At 48.5% G+C, this 18,197-nt stretch overlaps 1 protein-coding gene across 4 annotated transcripts in view; it reads right to left on the reverse strand.

Moving 5' to 3' along the window:
• Positions 1–1,942: 1,942 nt before the first annotated feature.
• OSBPL7 (oxysterol binding protein like 7) overlaps positions 1,943–18,197 on the reverse strand; it is a 33,100-nt gene continuing 16,845 nt past the window's right edge. For 3 of the 4 annotated variants that reach the window (XM_028702359.2, XM_028702361.2, XM_028702362.2), the window contains exons 11-23: positions 17,654–17,802; positions 16,128–16,223; positions 15,038–15,169; positions 12,813–12,906; positions 10,473–10,786; positions 9,373–9,510; positions 7,931–7,994; positions 7,033–7,111; positions 6,788–6,932; positions 5,143–5,287; positions 3,739–3,865; positions 2,978–3,100; positions 1,943–2,455 (exon numbers count right to left, since the gene is read on the reverse strand). In XM_028702359.2, the coding sequence (XP_028558192.2) occupies positions 2,347–2,455; positions 2,978–3,100; positions 3,739–3,865; positions 5,143–5,287; positions 6,788–6,932; positions 7,033–7,111; positions 7,931–7,994; positions 9,373–9,510; positions 10,473–10,786; positions 12,813–12,906; positions 15,038–15,169; positions 16,128–16,223; positions 17,654–17,802 (1,715 nt within the window). In that variant the 3' untranslated portion in view covers positions 1,943–2,346. Of the gene's footprint in view, positions 2,456–2,977; positions 3,101–3,738; positions 3,866–5,142; positions 5,288–6,787; positions 6,933–7,032; positions 7,112–7,930; positions 7,995–9,372; positions 9,511–10,472; positions 10,787–12,812; positions 12,907–15,037; positions 15,170–16,127; positions 16,224–17,653; positions 17,803–18,197 lie in introns of those variants that run through there. The other variant, XR_003703391.2, reaches the window with a different exon arrangement.

Below are 18,197 nucleotides of genomic sequence, written 5' to 3' on the forward strand. Positions count from 1 at the left end.
TGGACACGCCGTGGAGTGTTCAAGCCACAACACAAAGACAGAACAGAGGCCAGTCAACATGGTCGCAGAAGACGGAACGGCGGCTCATCACTGGACCAGCCAGGTGAGGTGAACGAAGAGCAGGCCGACCTGCTTTGTGGGCCAGACGAGACATTAAAGACAACCAGCACACAGAAAGGAGGGGCAGACAACAAGACAGGACACCAATCTGGATCTGTTGGGCAAGAAATCTTCGGGAAGGGGCAGAGAGGGAGGAGCGAATAACTGGGAATAAATTAAAGCTCCCCCTCCTATGCAGCGGTTATCAAAACCCTTTCAGGAAGTATCTCTTAAAATAAAATAGAAGATCAAAGCTGAAAAGTGAGGCTCAGTTTCCAACCAGTGTGCAAACCAGCAAGGCAGGGAACCAAAGTGCTTTGTAGACATTCAGTTAATGATGCCGCCCACTTCAGACCCATGTAAATGGTGAGGCTGGGCCAGTAAACAAGAAAAAAAGCGGGGAAAGGTTCTTGACCACCTCGGGGTGAGTTGGGCGACACAGTGGTGAACTGCAGTAAAAGAACATAGAGTCTGGACGCTAAAAATATATAAAGCTGTGATGTCCCTAGGCTGCCCTGCATCCAGATTGGGAATTCAGAGAACTGAGGGCTGCTTCACATGTTGCATTTCTCCACTTCGGCAGTAGATGTTCGTTTTAATAGTGCTGGGAAAGCTCAGACAGGTTTGCAGGATATAGGAGCGTGGAAAATGGTCCTAGGAGTTCTGCATGATGGTCTCATACTTGTGCCTGAACTTTGTAACTTCATAAAGGCATGCAGCATTTTCCAGTTACAGTACTTCCCGAAACAGAGTTTGAAAACTGGGTGGGGGATGAAACCAGGAACACAAACCATAAAATTGGAAACTTAGGTGTGAACGGAGCCATTGGACTGAGCTTGCAACAGCTTGTAACCCACCAAGCCAAATTAACCATGTGTACTGCAACCCCTTTGGTGTTCAATAAATCTGGAAATGCAACAATAGTGGGGATTTTGTCAAACACTCGCTGGTCTGCATTGGCTTGGTGGGCCACAACTTGTGTGGGCCTGCTCTAGACTCAGCCAGAACTTCCTCCTTTCTTCCCTCCCTTCAAAACAGGACCTGAGCCTCAGGATAGTCTATATTCCTCTTGCCACAGCTGAGAAAGAGATCGGAATATGTGTTTTGCTCCCATGATACACACACACCTCTACATTCAATCATAATCGAGGCAGCTTTGAATATCACAAGTTCTGAGAGACCTGATGCTGAGGTACAAATTTCTGCAAAGGACTGTGGGAGTGCCAGTGTTTCCCCACTTTTTTAAATTATTGCTTCAAATGCTGAAGGACTGGGGAGGAGGAGGAGAACGGCTTACAATCCTAGCAAATAGGGAGGGAAGGAGATACCAGAGATGAAGGGAAACAAAACACATACACACAATGTCCTGATTCAATGCTATAAGCCCCAACAGTGGCCCAGAACTCAGAGGACTTCCTTAAGGCGTGGGGAAAAGTCCTGGAGTCTCTGCCATACCAGGCATCTCTGGCTCAGAGCGACATTAACCCAATTCCTGTCCTACAGCCGCCTTGCGGGGAGAAAGAGAGTTGCCTCAGAGGGCTACCACAGCTTCACATATAATCTGCTCCCGGAGCAGGAATTCCTAACCTAGGCCAGGCTTTACCTCAGAACAACCACCAGGAGCGACTTTAAAACAACCAAACAAACAGGAGGGGAGGGAGGGCGCGACCAGCCACCCCCCAGAAGGAAACTACTAGGTAGTCAGGAGGACCCAAAATGTCTGGTATCCAGGCTTTGCTGTGCAAACAACCACTCCACACTGGAGCGCACATTTGCCACTGTTCTCTGAGCAAAAGGCAGGCTTCGAAAATTTAAAGAGCGGTTTCCCATTTTCAAGTTGCTTGGGGGGGGGGGCGTCCAGTCTCGCTGGCCCCGCTGCTTCTGCCCCGGAGCCGATTTGTGATTCGGCTGGTGTTAAAGTGCTTCCTGTCAGCATCCGCAGCAACCCAAGGCTCCACACCAAGGTCTGCCTAGCCAGCAGGCAGCAGTTCTGAGGAGGCGAGATGGACCACGGTCGCCTTCCTCAAGTGTGCGAGGGGGGTAGGGCTGCTTTGGAAGTGCATGGCGCAACACCGAAAGGCGTCCCTCCACTTCACGAGGTGCTGGTAATCCCAGGATTGCATGCCTTGGTCACCTTTGTGCTTATCTAGCAAGGGGGTCCTTGCTGTCTGGTCTCCTACCCCCCGCCCAACCCCCCTGCTTTGGGAGATGGCGGGCAGACACAGCCGCTCCCGCGGTTGCTAACCGCTACCACAAGACGGCGCTGTCCATATTGCTGAAGCCAGGCTCCGCCCTCAGCTTCCAGTAGCTGCTGTTGGTTAACCAGGATTCTTTGCCATTTGCATCCACTTGCCGCCTGCCAGGAAGAAGGAAGAAGAAAAGGAGCCCATTCAGAAGTCAGGGTTAACGGTTTGGCGAGAGGAGATGCGTCTGGAGTCACTACCAATTCATGTTTCAAAAGCAGGACATGTTTTGATTCACCCCTCGGAAGCAGGGAACTAGGATGTTGACAGGATGCAACCTATGGGGTGTGTGTGTGTGTGTGTGTGTGTGTGTGTGTGTGTGGTCTATATGCTTCCAAAAATAAAAAAGAATCATGTCCCAAAAAAGGATGAATCCCGCAACCTGTATATAGATGCAAATCAAGGAAGACTACATCTTTAATTTTAATTTTGCATCCTCTGCTCTGCTTCTTTAAATGGCAAGGAGACTCGAGTTCCACCTCCTCGCAACAGGACACTTTGCTTCACCAACCATGGCTAACTCCTGGTTTGCTAAATAAGCCACAGCTTACATGAACCATGGGTTGGCGTTTATGCAAAAACCTGGCCATAGGCTCCATGGAGGAAGAAACAACAGGAAGTAAGGGAGGAAGCACCTGAAGAAGCGCGCCTGATGAAGAATGTTGTTGTCCTCCATGACCCGACGCCGGTCTCGCTGCAACTGCTCGATTCGCCGCTTCTGCGACTCTGCGGCCTGCACATTTCCCTCTTCTAGGTACCTGGAGAAATTGCGAGGAGAAGGGCGCCAAACCCAGTTGTATTCATTTCCTTTTCATATCAAAAACTTGTGTGCGCACGTCTATGGGGTGTAAATGGCAGCCAGGATATGCAGGAAAGCTTACAATGGCCTTGCATTTTTATTTTTATTTTTAATAATTTTTATTAGTTTTACCATATAAATTATAAAACATACCACAAAACTTCACCACTTATACAATCTTTTTTTTGGACTTCCATCAGCGCCTGTGATGATCCACCGTTTTAACCACTTTTTATGCATTTCTTAGATTCATATTGCCTTTAATTATCTTAGCTAACCATCCTCCCTCAATCCCTTTTTGCAATAGTTCCAATAATTCTCACAAAACTTCTTGCAAACCTACAAACGTAGTCTGATCATCACAAATACTTTTCATATAATCTGTAAATTTACTCCAGTCTTCTGTGAATTTCTGGTCCTTGCATTTTTTATGTTCGCTCATTTCCCTAATTTTTGTGTATATCAGCTTTAGCATGGATGCTACAAAAACGGGGATTTCTATGAACGGAAGCTGCCTTGAACACCTTACCAGCAGAAACGTAGGCTATCTGAAACAAAAGTGGAAAAGACAGTCCCCAATGGCTTTCCTGCCCTCACCTTTGGTCAGGCCTCAGGCGCGTATCTGTGGAGGGAAGGAGACGCTTGAGCTCCGGCGTTAACTCGTTGAGCTCCAAGGCAAACTGAGTGAAACCATAGTTCTTCTCGAAGTCTCGAGGCATGGGGTCTGGAAATGGCAGGGGAGACAAAGGCAGAGGGAGAAAGATTTCAGAAGATCAGGTGCCCACCACCCACTTACTCTGACAGGTTGATCCTACCTAAATCTCTCAAAAGCTGTGGATTGTGTTGGTTGCTGGTCATGCAAAGTGGCCTGAGATGAGAGTGGGGACCGGTTGCTGAATTTACATAGGCCTGCCCAAAAGAAGGTGCTCCTTGCCAGAATAAGCACCCTTTTCACTATTGTTTGCTTTGTTGCTTTGTGGCCCAGAGTTAGTTGAACAGAATTTGTTTTTATTTTCTGCCTGTCTCAAAGGTTGTATCCCACGTTCTCAAAGTCATGCACTATCACATAGTTGTGTTTCCAGACAATAGCTGCCCTGGTCTGTTGCATATTTATGTTCCCACATTCATCCTCGAACGTTCCAGACATGTTAAGCAAGGCAAGCTTTCCTGTTTCCTTAAAATGGGGTATGCTGGTTGCTGGACAAGCAAATAGGTCTGAGATGAGGGAGGGAATTAGGACAACGGCTGCTGATGTCACAAAGGATTCTATGCTTCCCAGAGGAACAAGAAGACTTCTTTCTTGCAGTTCCTTTCTGTTATGGACCAATGCAATAAATGCTATTCGTTGATTCCTATGCGGTTCTTATGAGATGAGGGTGTTAAGAAACTGGGAGCTCTCTTACTAGTCTATTACTTTCCTCGCCTCCTCAGATTCTAAGATATCACTCCCACTCAGACGGCAAAAGTGGTTCAGGAAAAGATGGGCAAACAGATTCACAGATGCATGGAAGAATGCTATACACGATAAGGATCCATTTGATGGTGGCTCTTGCACAGTTTCCATTCCTTTCAATAGGGCTTCCCCAGGAGAACACCTTAGTGATTTGCGCTCCATGGGTCAGATCAGCTGGCTACCCTTAATGGCCCCCAAATTATGTTGCCAAAGATGTCTGCTTCATGGTAGGGGAGCCTTGGGCTACTTAGACCCTACCCAGCAACAATCCCTCCCACAGCTTCTACACCTTTAGCAGCCATATTTACATGTGCTTCCAAGGTTCAACAACAATAGCTAGAAATTTGATAAATTTGATCTCTGGTTTCAAACTAAGACCAAACACCCCCCGCATCAGAAATCCAGGTTCCACAAAGAATTGTGGAATTGTTGCATTCAAGGAACTGTAGCATTTCAGAACGGACTCATCAACCACTGTGGGGGAAGACCTACAGGAGCACCAGTAACTGCCAGTTTCCCCCATTGCCCCGGTGCAAGCAGTTCCTTACTGGGCCTCCAGATGCACTTGCCGACAGGGGCCACGCCGCGATACAACCCGTCGTGCCACTTCCCGAAGAGCCGGTGGATAACCTTGCCGCTATGGCTGAAAATGGCGCCCTGCACCTCGTTGACCCCGGAACCCCAGTACCGCGCCTGCCAGAGAGGGGAGGGTGCGGTTAGAGCAGGGAGGATGGCTCCACACAATCAGGTGTCAATGCAGGCAGGAACAGGGTGGGGCGAATAGGGCTGGAAGGAGAGATTGAAGGGTGGGAGGGCAGGGAGAAACCTGGGAGTAAAAGGGAGGGAATCAATTTGGGGGTCAGGCATTAGTGTAAGAATTTAAAGGGCTCCAGAGCGGGGAGGGGAATCTCAGGGTGGTTAGAGAGAGAGACAGGCTTGGTTTGCATGCCACTTTAAACCATAGTTAAGCTTAACCATGGTTTAAAGGTGGACCATGCAGCATGCTGGTAAAAAGGTAAAGGGACCCCAGACCCTTAGGTCCAGTCGTGGCAGACTCTGGAGTTGCGGCGCTCATCTCGCTTTATTGGCCGGGGGAGCCGGCGTACAGCTTCCAGTTCATGTGGCCAGCATGATTAAGCCACTTCTGGCGAACCAGAGCAGCGCACGGAAACGGCGTTTACCTTCCCGCTGGAGTGCTACCTATTTATCTACTTGCACTTTGACGTGCTTTCGAACTGCTAGGTTGGCAGGAGCAGGGACCGAGCAACGGGAGCTCACCCCGTCGCGGGGATTTGAACCACCGACCTTCTGATCGGCAAGTCCTAGGCTCTGTGGTTTAACCCACAGCGCCACCCGCGTCCCATAGCATGCTGATACATAGATGCAAATTGCGGCCACTTTGCACCTTCCCTGCTTTTGCAGTGCCAAGAGCCAAGCTATGGTTTGGATTAGCATCACTTACAAACCTGGGCTCATGCTTTGTTTCTCTTCAAACAACCAAGGTTTTCTTATTTAGTTTACTGCTCACGGTTTGTTTGGAGGAAAGAAACCAGAAGCCCCAGTTCAAACCTAATGCTAAGCCAAACCATAGGTTAAGTCTCAGCAATGTGGCAGCAGAAGGAGTGAAGCAGCTGTTATCTTTGCCATATGCACCATCAAGCTGCCTGTTCATCTTTAAATCATGGTTAAGGTTAACCAAGGTTTAAAGTGCCGCAGAGTGAAGAATCTCCAGTAACAGGCACGGGGGGCGGGGAGAGAAGGGGGAAAGAGACTGAAAGCTCAAAAAAGATGGAGTGAGGAGTGCAGAATGAAGACACTGAGCAGCAGGGGTGAGGCAGTCCAAGGAGAAGAACCCAGGTACCACAAGATGTTCCAGGAAAGAGGGAGAGGCACCAGAGGGCAGGGCCGTAGCTCTGTGGCAGAACACCTGCCTTGCAATCAGAAGGTCCCATGTTCAATCCTGGGTATCTCCAGGTTTGGCTGAGAAAGAGCAATGCCCCATGAAGTCATTGCCAGTCCAAATGTAGACCAAGACTGTGCTGGGATGGGCGAGTGCTGGGAATGTTCAAATTCAGATGCCAGGGGCTGGGTTCAGAGCCAAGCGGGGCAGGATTTGAAGGGGCAAGCACAGAACAGAAGGAGCAGGGGGGTGAGGGAGGAACGCAGACAAAACAGCCCCGGATCAGAACCTACCTTGCAGAAGGTGATCTTGCAGTGGTAGGTGCTGTCTCTCGTGTTCCGGATCAGCACCTCGCCGTAGTGCTCGATCCAGCGCTGCCCACTCAAGATATTGTGGATGCAGGAAGTCACCTTGTTCCATTCGTAGTGATCCCCAAACCTTTCGTTGGGAGAAAGAAAGAAAGGGGGATCCAGGGTCTGGAGGTGGGTGGAAAATCCACCAAGGATCAAAAGGGCAGGAAACAGGACGGGCGACTCACCTGGGAAGCTGGACATTCACTGTACCCACGGGGATTATCTCCAAGGATTTGCCCCAGAATTTATTTTTCCACTTCATATCTAAGCAAAACAAAATATTTGGGGTGGGGGGTAGAGAGAGAGAGAAATATGAAAAGTGAGGTCACACTAATTATGTCTTTGGGAGGTAAGCCAAATTGTGAAGATTATGAGCCTACTCTAAAGGCATTCTTCTAGGATAGTGTTTCCCAAACTTGGCCCTCCAGCTTTTTTTGAACTACAATTCCCATCATCCCTGACCACTGGTCCTGCTAGCTATGGATGATGGGAGATGTAGTCCGAAAACAGCTGGATGCCCAAGTTTGGGAAACACTGTTCTAAGGAAGATGTAGAAGGAAAGAAAGAAAGAAAGAAAGAAAGAAAGAAAGAAAGAAAGAAAGAAAGAAAGAAAGAAAATCCAATGCTATGGCCAATGGTACCCGCAAGTTGACTTTTCTGACAGAGCCCATCCTGGCCTCCTATTGTCAAATGCAAAGAGGTTTTTGCTTGAGTCCAAGTGTGGGGAACCTTCAGCCCTCCAGATCTTCCTGAACTACAACCACCATAATCCCCTAGTAAGCAGGGCCCAAGATATAGTTCAGCAAAATAAGGAGGGTCACAGGTTCCCCACACATGCTTTTGCTTATCAGTGAGGAAGGGACACATGCTCAGAAAACACTCGTTCGTGGTCAAGAGCTGACCCCTCAAATGTTTTAAAATCTGATTTGGGCCGGAACTCTGTCGACAACCTGGAACGGTCTTTTTGACCCAAGAAACAAAGCACACACTCCCCCACCCCCAAAGAGAGCTCCAGGCTGCTATTTTCTTTCCCTCCTGCACACTCTTTCCAAGCATGTATTTGCTTTTACCTTGAAGCCTCACCTTGCCAGAATACGAAGTTGTCAGACTCTGCGTGGCAAGCCGAAACAGGAGGATGGTGGCAGACCTGCAGTTTAGGTGGGGGCAGGGGGGGGGCATAAGGAAGATAATAAGCCATCAGCATTTCAGGGGTGGACACCTTCAAAAAATGTGCCATTTCAAAAAAAAGGAACTCTTAAATTGGGGGTTGTGGTTTAACAGGATTTAAAGATTACAAATGTTCTCTGGATTGCACATTAAACATCCAGGTTCAGGGACCGCATTCTGCACAGAGCAACAGGTTTAATTTGTGTACCCACACCTGTATACTCTGCATCCAATGTGCTCCCATCGTAGGTTTAAGGAGGACTGTACACACGATGATAGCCTCAATCCATATCTATCCTGGAGTTTCTGAGGAACTTCTGTGTTAGGATGCATTCCCGCCCCCCGCCCCCAAACAAGCATGGATCTAAATTGAGGAAGAAAGAAAAACCTAGCTGTGTTTTAAGCTGGTAATATGTATGCAGCCTTAGGCCTTAGGTGGGCCTAAACACTTGGCCTAAGTTACCTCACAGGATTCTTTTGAGGTAAAAACGGGGTGTTCCTTGAAGGAAGTGCCTGGCAAATAAAACTTTTATTGAAAAATCCTGGGCCCAGTGAACTGCTGACGATGGAAACCACAATCTCTTTGCAGGTTTTATTTCAACTCTTGATAGCCCCAAGTGGCTATCAATGATGCTCACAAAATATCCTCAAAATAAAAGATCACATCCCAGTTTGGTGTCGAGAACAGAAATAGCACGGCACCCCATATGGTGCCATGATGATTCCAAGTGGCATTTTCTGCCCTCATCCTTCTTTCTCCTTGGCCTCTGCCTACTAGGCAGCACTGTCCACTGAGGACCTCTGAGGGAAGGAAATGCCCTCAGCCCAAGACGGAGCCCCAAGTCTTCCGTTCTGAGTAAGAGCAGGGAGACAAAGGGTTTGGGTACACACTTCCACTTGCCCCATGTCTAGAAAGCACGGGTCCAATCTGTTTCCCACTTCTCTTGTTCTTTCTAGACATGGGTCTGAGCAGTTTTGCCTTTCCCCCTGCCACTTTCCCTTGGAAAACACATTCTTTGGTGCTAAATCGGAGCAAACATCAATCTGAAGCAAACTCGATTGACATTTGCTCTGATGCAGTGGGTTTTCCCTGGGGACAAGCAGGAGTGTGGATGAGTCCTTATTTATTTTTGTCCCACCCATGCCCCTCTCTCAGCACCATTCATCCTCTCCTTCCCTCCTAAGCTAAAAAAGCAAAGTCCTGATCCCTTTCGCTGCTCCGTGAGAAACACTCGCCCAACCCCTCTGGACCTGTAAGCCTGAGGCACCTGCCATATTGCTTGGCGGATGAGTGCTCCCCTCTTTCTCGACTGCCCTGCCTGCCTGCCCCCCTCCCTCTGCTCTCTCCAGCTCCTTACCTGTTCACTTATGAAACGAAAGCCCTTGTCTGGCCGGATGCACTCATACGTTTCTCCAAGCACGGGGTTGAATGGCTTGCTGCCGGCACGGTAGTACGTTGAGGCATAAGCCGATACAGCGAAGGCAGCCATGCAGATCTATAGGAAGGGAAGGGAGATAAACATTAGGGGCAGAGAAAGGTGGGGGTGGGGGACAACACATAACCAGCTGAGAAACTACTGTGATTGTAAAGGCCAAGGGAAAGGACGACCACTGGGTTAAAGCTGACCAAAAGTCCAGAGGTAGTAGCGTTATTATCAATTTACGATGGGGTAGAAGGTTCGCAGGCTATGAAGGAACTTGCTCACAAATTTATCGACAGCTGCGCGAATTATGATAGCTAGGCAGGGGAAAGCAGAATATAAAATGGAAGAATGGCATAAAGGGGTGTGGGATATAGCTATTAATGACAAATTAACATGTGCCATTAAGGTAAGACGGCGAATATGCAGGAGAAATTATTTCGAGGAGATGTGGAAGGTGTTTGTAGGATTTGTACTGTTACAACGTAAAGGGGTCAAACCATAGCAAGAGGTGTTGACATTTTGGGAGGTTGGATAGTTACAATGGAACGGTCTCGGTGGTGGGGTGCACATTCTTATTCTTATTTATTTATGATTATTACTTTGTCTAAATAAATAAATAAATTCTTTAAAAATAAAAATAATAATCCCCCCCCCCTGCCCAAAGGGAAAAACGACGATGTTCTGTCAGTCTCATTGCGGACTTTGATTTTCCAAAGGGGGTGGGTTCAATCTCAGGCCAAGTAAGAAGATTCAGGCCAAAGGGATGAAAGAACCTCAGGCCCAGAGGCCAAATGCAGGCCTTCGATCTGGCCCTCAGGACTCTCCCTGGGCCACACCTGTCGCAGCCCCCGATTTGGGCCTGCCTTGAAGCCTTTTATATTTGGCCTGCCTGGAATGTGACCTCCAACTCTTTTTCCCCACCAAGAGCTGGTCCCCCAAGGGATACACACGGATGACCTTCTCGCCTGACCAACACAACCCCTGTTCCAAGATGGCGGCCTGGTTAAGGCAATAAAGAGGGCGAGGCCAAATACCAGTCTTTCACAGGGGTCCAGGTTGCGGCTGGCCGCATCCAGCAGGGCACTGTACTCAAGTTCTTCGCAGAGGCGCTGCAGCGTGTTGAGGGGCTCGTTCAGCTGAACCGGCATGGAGACCTTGGAGAGATCCTTGCCGATGTTGTTGCGGAGGATGTTCCAGACGCTGACGTCGCTGGCGTGGACGTGGGAGGCCGGGAGGCAGTTCCGTCGGATGATCCCGGGACCCGGCCCGGGGAGGTACAAAGGGAGAGGCACTGGCAGGCCGAGGCTCATCTCAGAGGTGTCCCCAACACAGGGCATGGCGCCTGGGCCTGTAGGGAAGGACAGAAGCAGTTCCTGTCAGGTCTTAAAAGAGACCCTACGCCTGGCTGTGAAACTGAGAGGCAAGACCCGGTGATGGCTGAAGAAACATATTTACTGTTGTCGCTCTTCGGAATCCGAAACCCCTGCTTCGGGACATTTCATCACCTCAGAGCCAGGGAACACCCTGTTTTGCAAACCTGAATTCAAAAACCCAGTTTTGTCTCTGCAGTGATTCGTGACAATGAGCTTGCCTCCTCCTTGTCTGACTCATCGCGGTGCTTCCTCCACCTCTTCCTGCGCATTTGAGATTAGGAGCCAGAAATCAGTCTCCTCCAGGCAGGGACTTTTAGATATTCCCTCTCTGTCTAGTTTGCCCACGACGTGGGTGTATGAGGCTTCTGTGCTACAAGAAGCACAGCCCCAAACTCTGAGCCCCCCCCCCTCCCTGCAAAGAAGCCGAACACGGCCCATTTTATACACAATTTCCGCACAAAGAGCCCTTGTGAACTACATGACCCAAATTTGTATTTGTGCGTGTTTAATTTGAATTCAATTGCATTGTCTTTCTTTACTGTTGTGTTATTGGACTAGATGTTGCTGCTAAGATAAATAAAAAATTTTAAAAAATTAAATGTCTAGCATTTTGTTTCCAGCAGCGGTCAGTCAGATGCTTCTATGAAGGTCACAGGAAGGCTAAGGATGCAATACTTTTTCTTTGCTGTGCTGAATGCCAGCTTCTGATATTCAGAGGTATAGTGGCTCTGAATATGGAAGCTCCACTAAGTGGATAACAGGGACACACACACACCCTCCAGGGGTTTGTTCTTTTGCTTTTAAAGCCATCTAACCTAGCAGCTAAGGGACGCGGGTGGTGCTGTGGGTTAAACCACAGAGCCTAGGACTTGCCGATCAGAAGGTCGCCGGTCTGAATACCTGCCAGGGGGTGAGCTCCCGTCGTTCAATCCCTGCTCCTGCCAACCTAGCAGTTCGAAAGCACGTCTAAGTGCAAGTAGATAAATAGGTACCACTCCGGCGGAAAGGTAAACGGCATTTCCGTGTGCTGCTCTGGTTCACCAGAAGCGGCTTAGTCATGCTGGCCACATGACCCGGAAGCTGTACGCTAGCTCCCTCGGCCAATAAAGTGAGATGAGCGCCGCAACCCCAGAGTCGGTCACGACTGGACCTAATGGTCAGGAGTCCCTTTACCTTTACTTAACCTTTACTTAACCTAGCAGCTAACGCCACACCTTGTGATAGTGAAGGAGTGGGAAGCTTGCAGCCCCCTCACTCGTTTCGTGACAGTGGGAAGGAGCATGACAGGGAAGGAGGAAGGCAAGATGGTGCTAGGAAGGGAGAGTCAAAATGGGGGGAGCGATGGGAAAAGAAGGGGGAGAGGAAGCCCCCTCTGCTAGTGATCAGATCAGACCTCAGGCAAGAGGGATCTGTATGCTCTCCCCACCCACCCTTAGCAGCCCATGGAGTGTGGAGGCAGAGGGAGGGAGAGAGAAAGCTGTGGCTGAGAAAAAGAGAGCAAGAAATGAGGCTGGGGCTGGGGCAGGGGAAGAAAAGGGGTCCCACCCACTTTCAGCTCTGGCTGCACCCAATTCTAGCATCAGACCCACCCTGCTCCCAGTTATCCCCTAGGAATGTTGCTCTCCACAGCCCCACACCTCCTGCGGAAGTGAAATCCAAAAGGTCAATCATTTGTTATGTGAATGGTGCCTATTCCAACTCTTGTACTATTACTATTTTGTATAACTTACTCTGGGAGGTCGGCATATACTTGGGGACGGCAGGTGACATTTATAAAAAGGATGGATTACCTCCAGCTCATTGCTCTTTAGTGCCCTCCAGATGTTGTTCGCCTACAACTCCCATCAGCCCCAATGAGCAAGGACATTTGTCGAGGTAATGGTGGGAGTTGTAGGCCACAGGTTCCCTGCCCCTGATTTATCCCCTCCCCTAGTCGCAGCTCTGTTCTGTAGCTCCTCCTCTGCAAGCACACCCACCCTGATCACCTCCTGGAACAAGTACCTTTGAGGCAACGCCCTGGTCCTCCCGCCATGTCTGTGGCTTCCTCCAAGATGCTGTTAGTCACCTCGCTGATGCAGGACTCGTCGTCTGTGGCCTGGAGGAGCAACAGAGGTTACACAGGCCAAGGGAAGTGGTGGGCTTGCCAGGAAAGAGGAACGACAGGGAAGAGGAGTTGGTGGCTGTGTTGTGTTTAAATGGAATCAGAGGCAGGACAAAAGGCTAGGACTTAGGCAAGGCGCATGGAATCCAATGCAACTTTCCTGTGTGGGCAAGGTGGACAGAGGCGGATCTTATATAAAAAGGCCCAGCAAAAATCCAACAGGGATGCTTTTGGAAAATGGCGTCAGGGTGGACTGACAGCACAGATTTAGTCAGCGCAATCTCCATTCTCCTTCCCAATCAAGTTTCAAAGCAGGAGTGGTGAGCCTTTGTCCCTCCAGATGTTGTCTCTGTTCAACAGCCATGCTTGATGGGGGCTGATGGGAATTGTAGTTCAGCGACACCTGGAGGAACAAAGGTTCCTCACTTTAAAGGGAGAGGCCACTGGGAAGGCCCTGAGCCTTATGTACTCTTGGCCCTATAGCGAAAATGGGGCAGAGGCAATTTGGCCCTGAAATTCATCCCCAGCAAAATGACTGAACCTGGAAGCCGGGGAAGATATGTGGGAAGCAAAGGCTGCTTCTCCCGTGAAGTGTAGGGTAGAAGGAGAGACAGAGGACAAAGAAGAGAGAAAGATTTCACAGGATTCTCCAGGTCCACATTGCAGAGACGGTAAGGACTGTGACACAGAACTCTTTGAAGCCATCGAAAGAAGAAGCCACAAGTTGAGGCCTTGGACATCAAAGGAATAGCAAGTTGGAAAAGCCCAGCCATTCCCTCAGACGCCTTCAAGACTCATGGGAAGAGCTGCATGCAAGCAGGGGATTGTGAAATTCAATACCATAGTGCTCCTGAGTCTCTCAATTTGAAGCAGGCACCTAGAGTTGTGTCCGAAAAGGAAAAGGTGATAGAAAAGCAGCAGCAGGAGGAGGAGAGGCCTAAGAGAACACACTGTAGAACTGGGCTAAGCCTGGATCTTCTAGTAGGAAGAGGGAGTGAGAGAAAGAGACTGAACATAAAAGATCTGGGCAGATGTATGTGAGGAGTTGGGGTGGGAATAGGCCACTGGGGGGGGATTCGGGGGGGACAGCAGCTGCTAGGCAGGGGGGAGTGGCTTTGCTGCTGGCTAATTCACAAAAGGATGAGAGAGAGAGAAAAAAGACGACAGTGAAGAAACAGCAACAAAAATGTAATTCTATTTTTTTTTTAAAAAAAACAAACCTTACACAGATATGGAGCCTCTGACACAAGCTCATACCCTGAAAAGCTGGATTAAAATCTAAATCCAATTTATTTACCATTCCCACTGCTTTTTTAAAAAGAAATGCTGCCAAGGCCTATCTTTTAAAAAATGAATCACTCACCAACAGTTGTTTATAAGCATATGAGCTCAGATGTGCAGGAAGTTAATTGGGCAACATTATTGTGCATTTTCTTGTGGTTGCTGGTTATTTTTTCTTTCTTTTTTAAAATAATTTTATTAGTTTTCCATTAAAAACAAATCAAATCCAATCATAATCCAAATCAAAGAAAAAAGCACACACAAAAACCAAATTACAATCTGAATTATTGTGGGAGGCAGCCATTTCCCACAGTAGGAAGCTAGAAGTCCTATTTAGAGGTTGCTGGTTATTTTTTCAGGCATCAGCAGGTAGAGACACTGACCTTTCCTTAACTTTTTCTAGGCGCAGCCTGCTCTTTAAAGCTCTGTGTCTAAGCATTTTTCATGCTCCAGAGCTTTCCCGGCAAAAACCTGCTCTTTAGCGCTCAACCAGAGCAAACGTCCATCTGCGGAAACCCCAAACTGACGTTTGTTCTGATTGAGCACTAAAGGGTGGGTTTTCTACTGAAACAACCACTCTCTCCTAACGGCCTGTAAGAACACCTTGCAATTAATCTGCGGCAGGGAAGATTATGCTGGGATCAGCTATAATTTCACCTGTTGATGTGTGTCACCATAAATGATGGGTTTTGACCATTTGCTCTCAATTACCACAATCATTTTGTTTATTTATATGGGGAACCTGTGTACCTCCAGATGGTGGAAGCTGTAGCCCGGGAACAACTAGTGGGCCACAGATTCCTGTTTTAAAGACTCCCCCCCACAAATGGCTACATCCACCAACCTCGTTCTCAGATGAGCTGGCCGACAGGAAAACCTCGCAGGCATCGAAGAACTCCGTGTGCGAGTCGGAGAGAGACACGATGCTGCGATTGGAGAGCTGCTGCTCCTGACCTTTAACCAACAGGACATCCGGCTAGAGGGCAGAGAAAGAAAAAAAATGTTGCCAAGAGATCCAGTCAAAGGCAACTGTGGGGTTGCAGCGCTCATCTCGCTTTTAGGCCAAGGGAGCCAGCATTTGTCCACAGAGAGCTTTCTGGGTCACGTGGCCAGCATGACTAACCCACTTCTGGCGCAATGGGACACCTTTACGGAAACCAGAGCACACGGAAACGCCATTTGCCTTCCCACCACAGTGGAACCTATTTATCTACTTGCACTGGTGTACTTTCGAACTGCTAGGTTGGCAGGAGCTGGGACAGAGCAACAGGAGCTCACCCCACCGTAGGGATTCGAACTGCCAACCTTCTGGTTGGCAAGCCCAAGAGGCTCAGTGGTTTAGACCACAGTGCCACCTGCATCCCTTAACCTGAAAGTAGAGGGCCTCTGGCAATCACTGCCAATAGCTGTGGATGAACCTCACCTTCCATGAATCTCTCTATAGTCCTTTTTAAAAATCTAACATCCAACCTAATGGCCAGAGTCACAACCTGTGTAAGTAATGGCTTTTAGTGGTTTGGAAGGGATCAGCCTGCCTTAGGGACTCAGGAGTTTGTCTGGTCTGTTTATTTTGCAGTGGATCAGCCCAATCCATCACTCCTGAACTTGCTTCCAAATTGGATTCCAAAGGCTCATGCGCACACAAATTGCATACAATTTAAATGCAGGCTTTTTTTTCTTTCCGAAAAGTTTCACGCAACATGACGGAACAGATCTATGACCGACCACTAGTGAAACTCAAAACAGAATGGAATATGGCTGCTCAGTTCATCTATGGGTTTGCCTGGAGCTCTCTGCAATACTCTCTGATCAGGTTAAGAGCCTGCAGCAACCTTTGCCAACCTGGTGCCCTCCAGTCGTTTTGGACTACGACTCCTATCAGCTAGCATGTAGCGGCGCACATTTTCTCCGCTGTAAAGAAAAGGACAGTTTACCTCATCAGGGTTAAATGAGGCAAAGGAGTCCAGGGTTGTGTCCGAGGAGATGGAGAGAGAATGGAAACGGCGTATACATTCCATATTGTCCAGTGTCTGCAGAGAAGCCAGGAGGGGGGAAAGGAGGAATTTAGAGAGGGCCGAGGAATGTAGATAAAGAAATTGCCATGTAGAGCATCATAGACCAGGCAATGCTTAAATTTCTCAAACATGAGGTACCAGCGCTCAAAACCACCAGAAAGATACGGAACCCCTCCAAACTGGGGTTTGTTTGTTTTTGGGGGTGTATCCTGCAACATGTCATTGATGCAATAATAGTAAATTATTATCTATTATCTACAGGTGGCGACCATTTTAGGTGCGTCCTATTGACGTGCAATCACCAATGCGTGGGACTTTTTGGACCTGGAAGACGGCAGAACAGGGGTGGGGCTTATACAGGCTCCACGGAGGCATTTGGGGGCTGCGAATTTTATCACATCATTGTCATTTGGAAGGGCACTCTTGCAATCTAGTGCAACAAACACGAGGCAAAAATTAAATAAATTAAGTGGATGTTTGTGGTGCACTATTTGACAGGGCTTTGGCATGCACCGACTGGAAACAAAAGCAGTATGCCTGCCCCAAAAAGTTCGCAGGAGCATTGAAAACGGAACTGTTGTGAGCCCAAATCCATCATGAATGCACAACCAAAAACAGACATCTGTGGAGCCCCATATTCTCTGACTTGGGCATGTACATAAATCAAAGATGGAAAACTTCTTTTGGTCAAGGTTTGCATTCCCTTAGAAGGGCTGGGGTTTATGTGCCCAAAGCCACCTGAAGAAGTGGGGGCAGAGCCAGTCAGACTCCCTTTACCTGCCTGAAATTAAGTTCATGCTCTTGACTTTATATAGTCCATATTTTTTTGCTCCATAAGACGCACCTAGTTTCTAGAGGGGGAACGCAAGAAAAAAAATATTTTTAAAGGGAGCGCTGAGCAGAGCCTGGGATGCATACAGGCTCTGCTCAGCGCTCCCTTTCACGAGCTGTGTGGAGCGTGTGTGTGGCGCTTGCAGGCTTTTCCCCAGGAGGGAGAAAAGTCCCCAAGAGCCACACACACGCTCCACGTGGCTCGTGAAAGGGAGCGCAGCTCTTGGGGGCTTTTCTACGAGGTGGGAGAAGGGCAGCCCCTCAGTGACAGGCTGCCCTTCTCCCACCTCGTAGAAAAGCCCACAAGAGCTGCGCGGAGTGTGTGTGCGGCTCTTGGGGGCTTTTCCCGCCTGCCTTCGCTCCATAAGACACACACACATTTCCCCTTACTTTTTAGGAGGGAAAAAGTGTGTCTTATGGAGCAAAAAAATACGGTACTGTACACTGATTGAGCTATTCTGTGCCAATGCTGCAGTATTCTGCATATTTTGGGTTGTTGTTTTTTGGTATAAGCATCTAACATTTTTTTTAAAAAGTAGTAATAATTCTATACCAGCAAAGTTTTAAAACCAGCAATTGGCGAGCCTGCCAGAGGACAGAGGGAGGAGCCTTACCCCGGCTGCTGCCATGCCGATGCCACCCCCACGACCACCCTGGGCGGAAGACATAGTGGAGCGTTGCAGATCGAGCGCCCGCTGCAGTTCTTGGAGACGGTCTCGCTCCGCCGTCAGCACGGCCAGCACGCTACTGAGGGAGCCATGAACTGGCGAAGGAGGAAAGCACATTTCAAAGCAGATCCCATCATTCATAAGGAACCAGGCATTTGGCAAGGACTCCGGAATCCTTGGAATGATCAACTTTTGTTTTTAAAGGAAGGAGCTCAAGTTTCTAGCCCTTAAGGCCACCTTGACTAATTTGAAAACAAATGTACGTAACACCCAATGAAAACTCAAGAAGTGGAGCGAAGTGTGTGAGCAGAATTGGCAAACAAGGCGTGTGTGTGTATATATATATTTATATAATAATAATAAATTTTATTTATACCCCGCCCTCCCCGGCCAGAGCTGGGCTCAGAACGGCTAACACTAGTAAAATTACAGTAAAAACATAATAAGAAAAGAAAAAAACCAATTTAAAATACAGGTTAAAATGCAATTT

Source organism: Podarcis muralis, chromosome 13 (genome assembly GCF_964188315.1).
Source record: "Podarcis muralis chromosome 13, rPodMur119.hap1.1, whole genome shotgun sequence".
NCBI lineage: Eukaryota > Metazoa > Chordata > Lepidosauria > Squamata > Lacertidae > Podarcis > Podarcis muralis.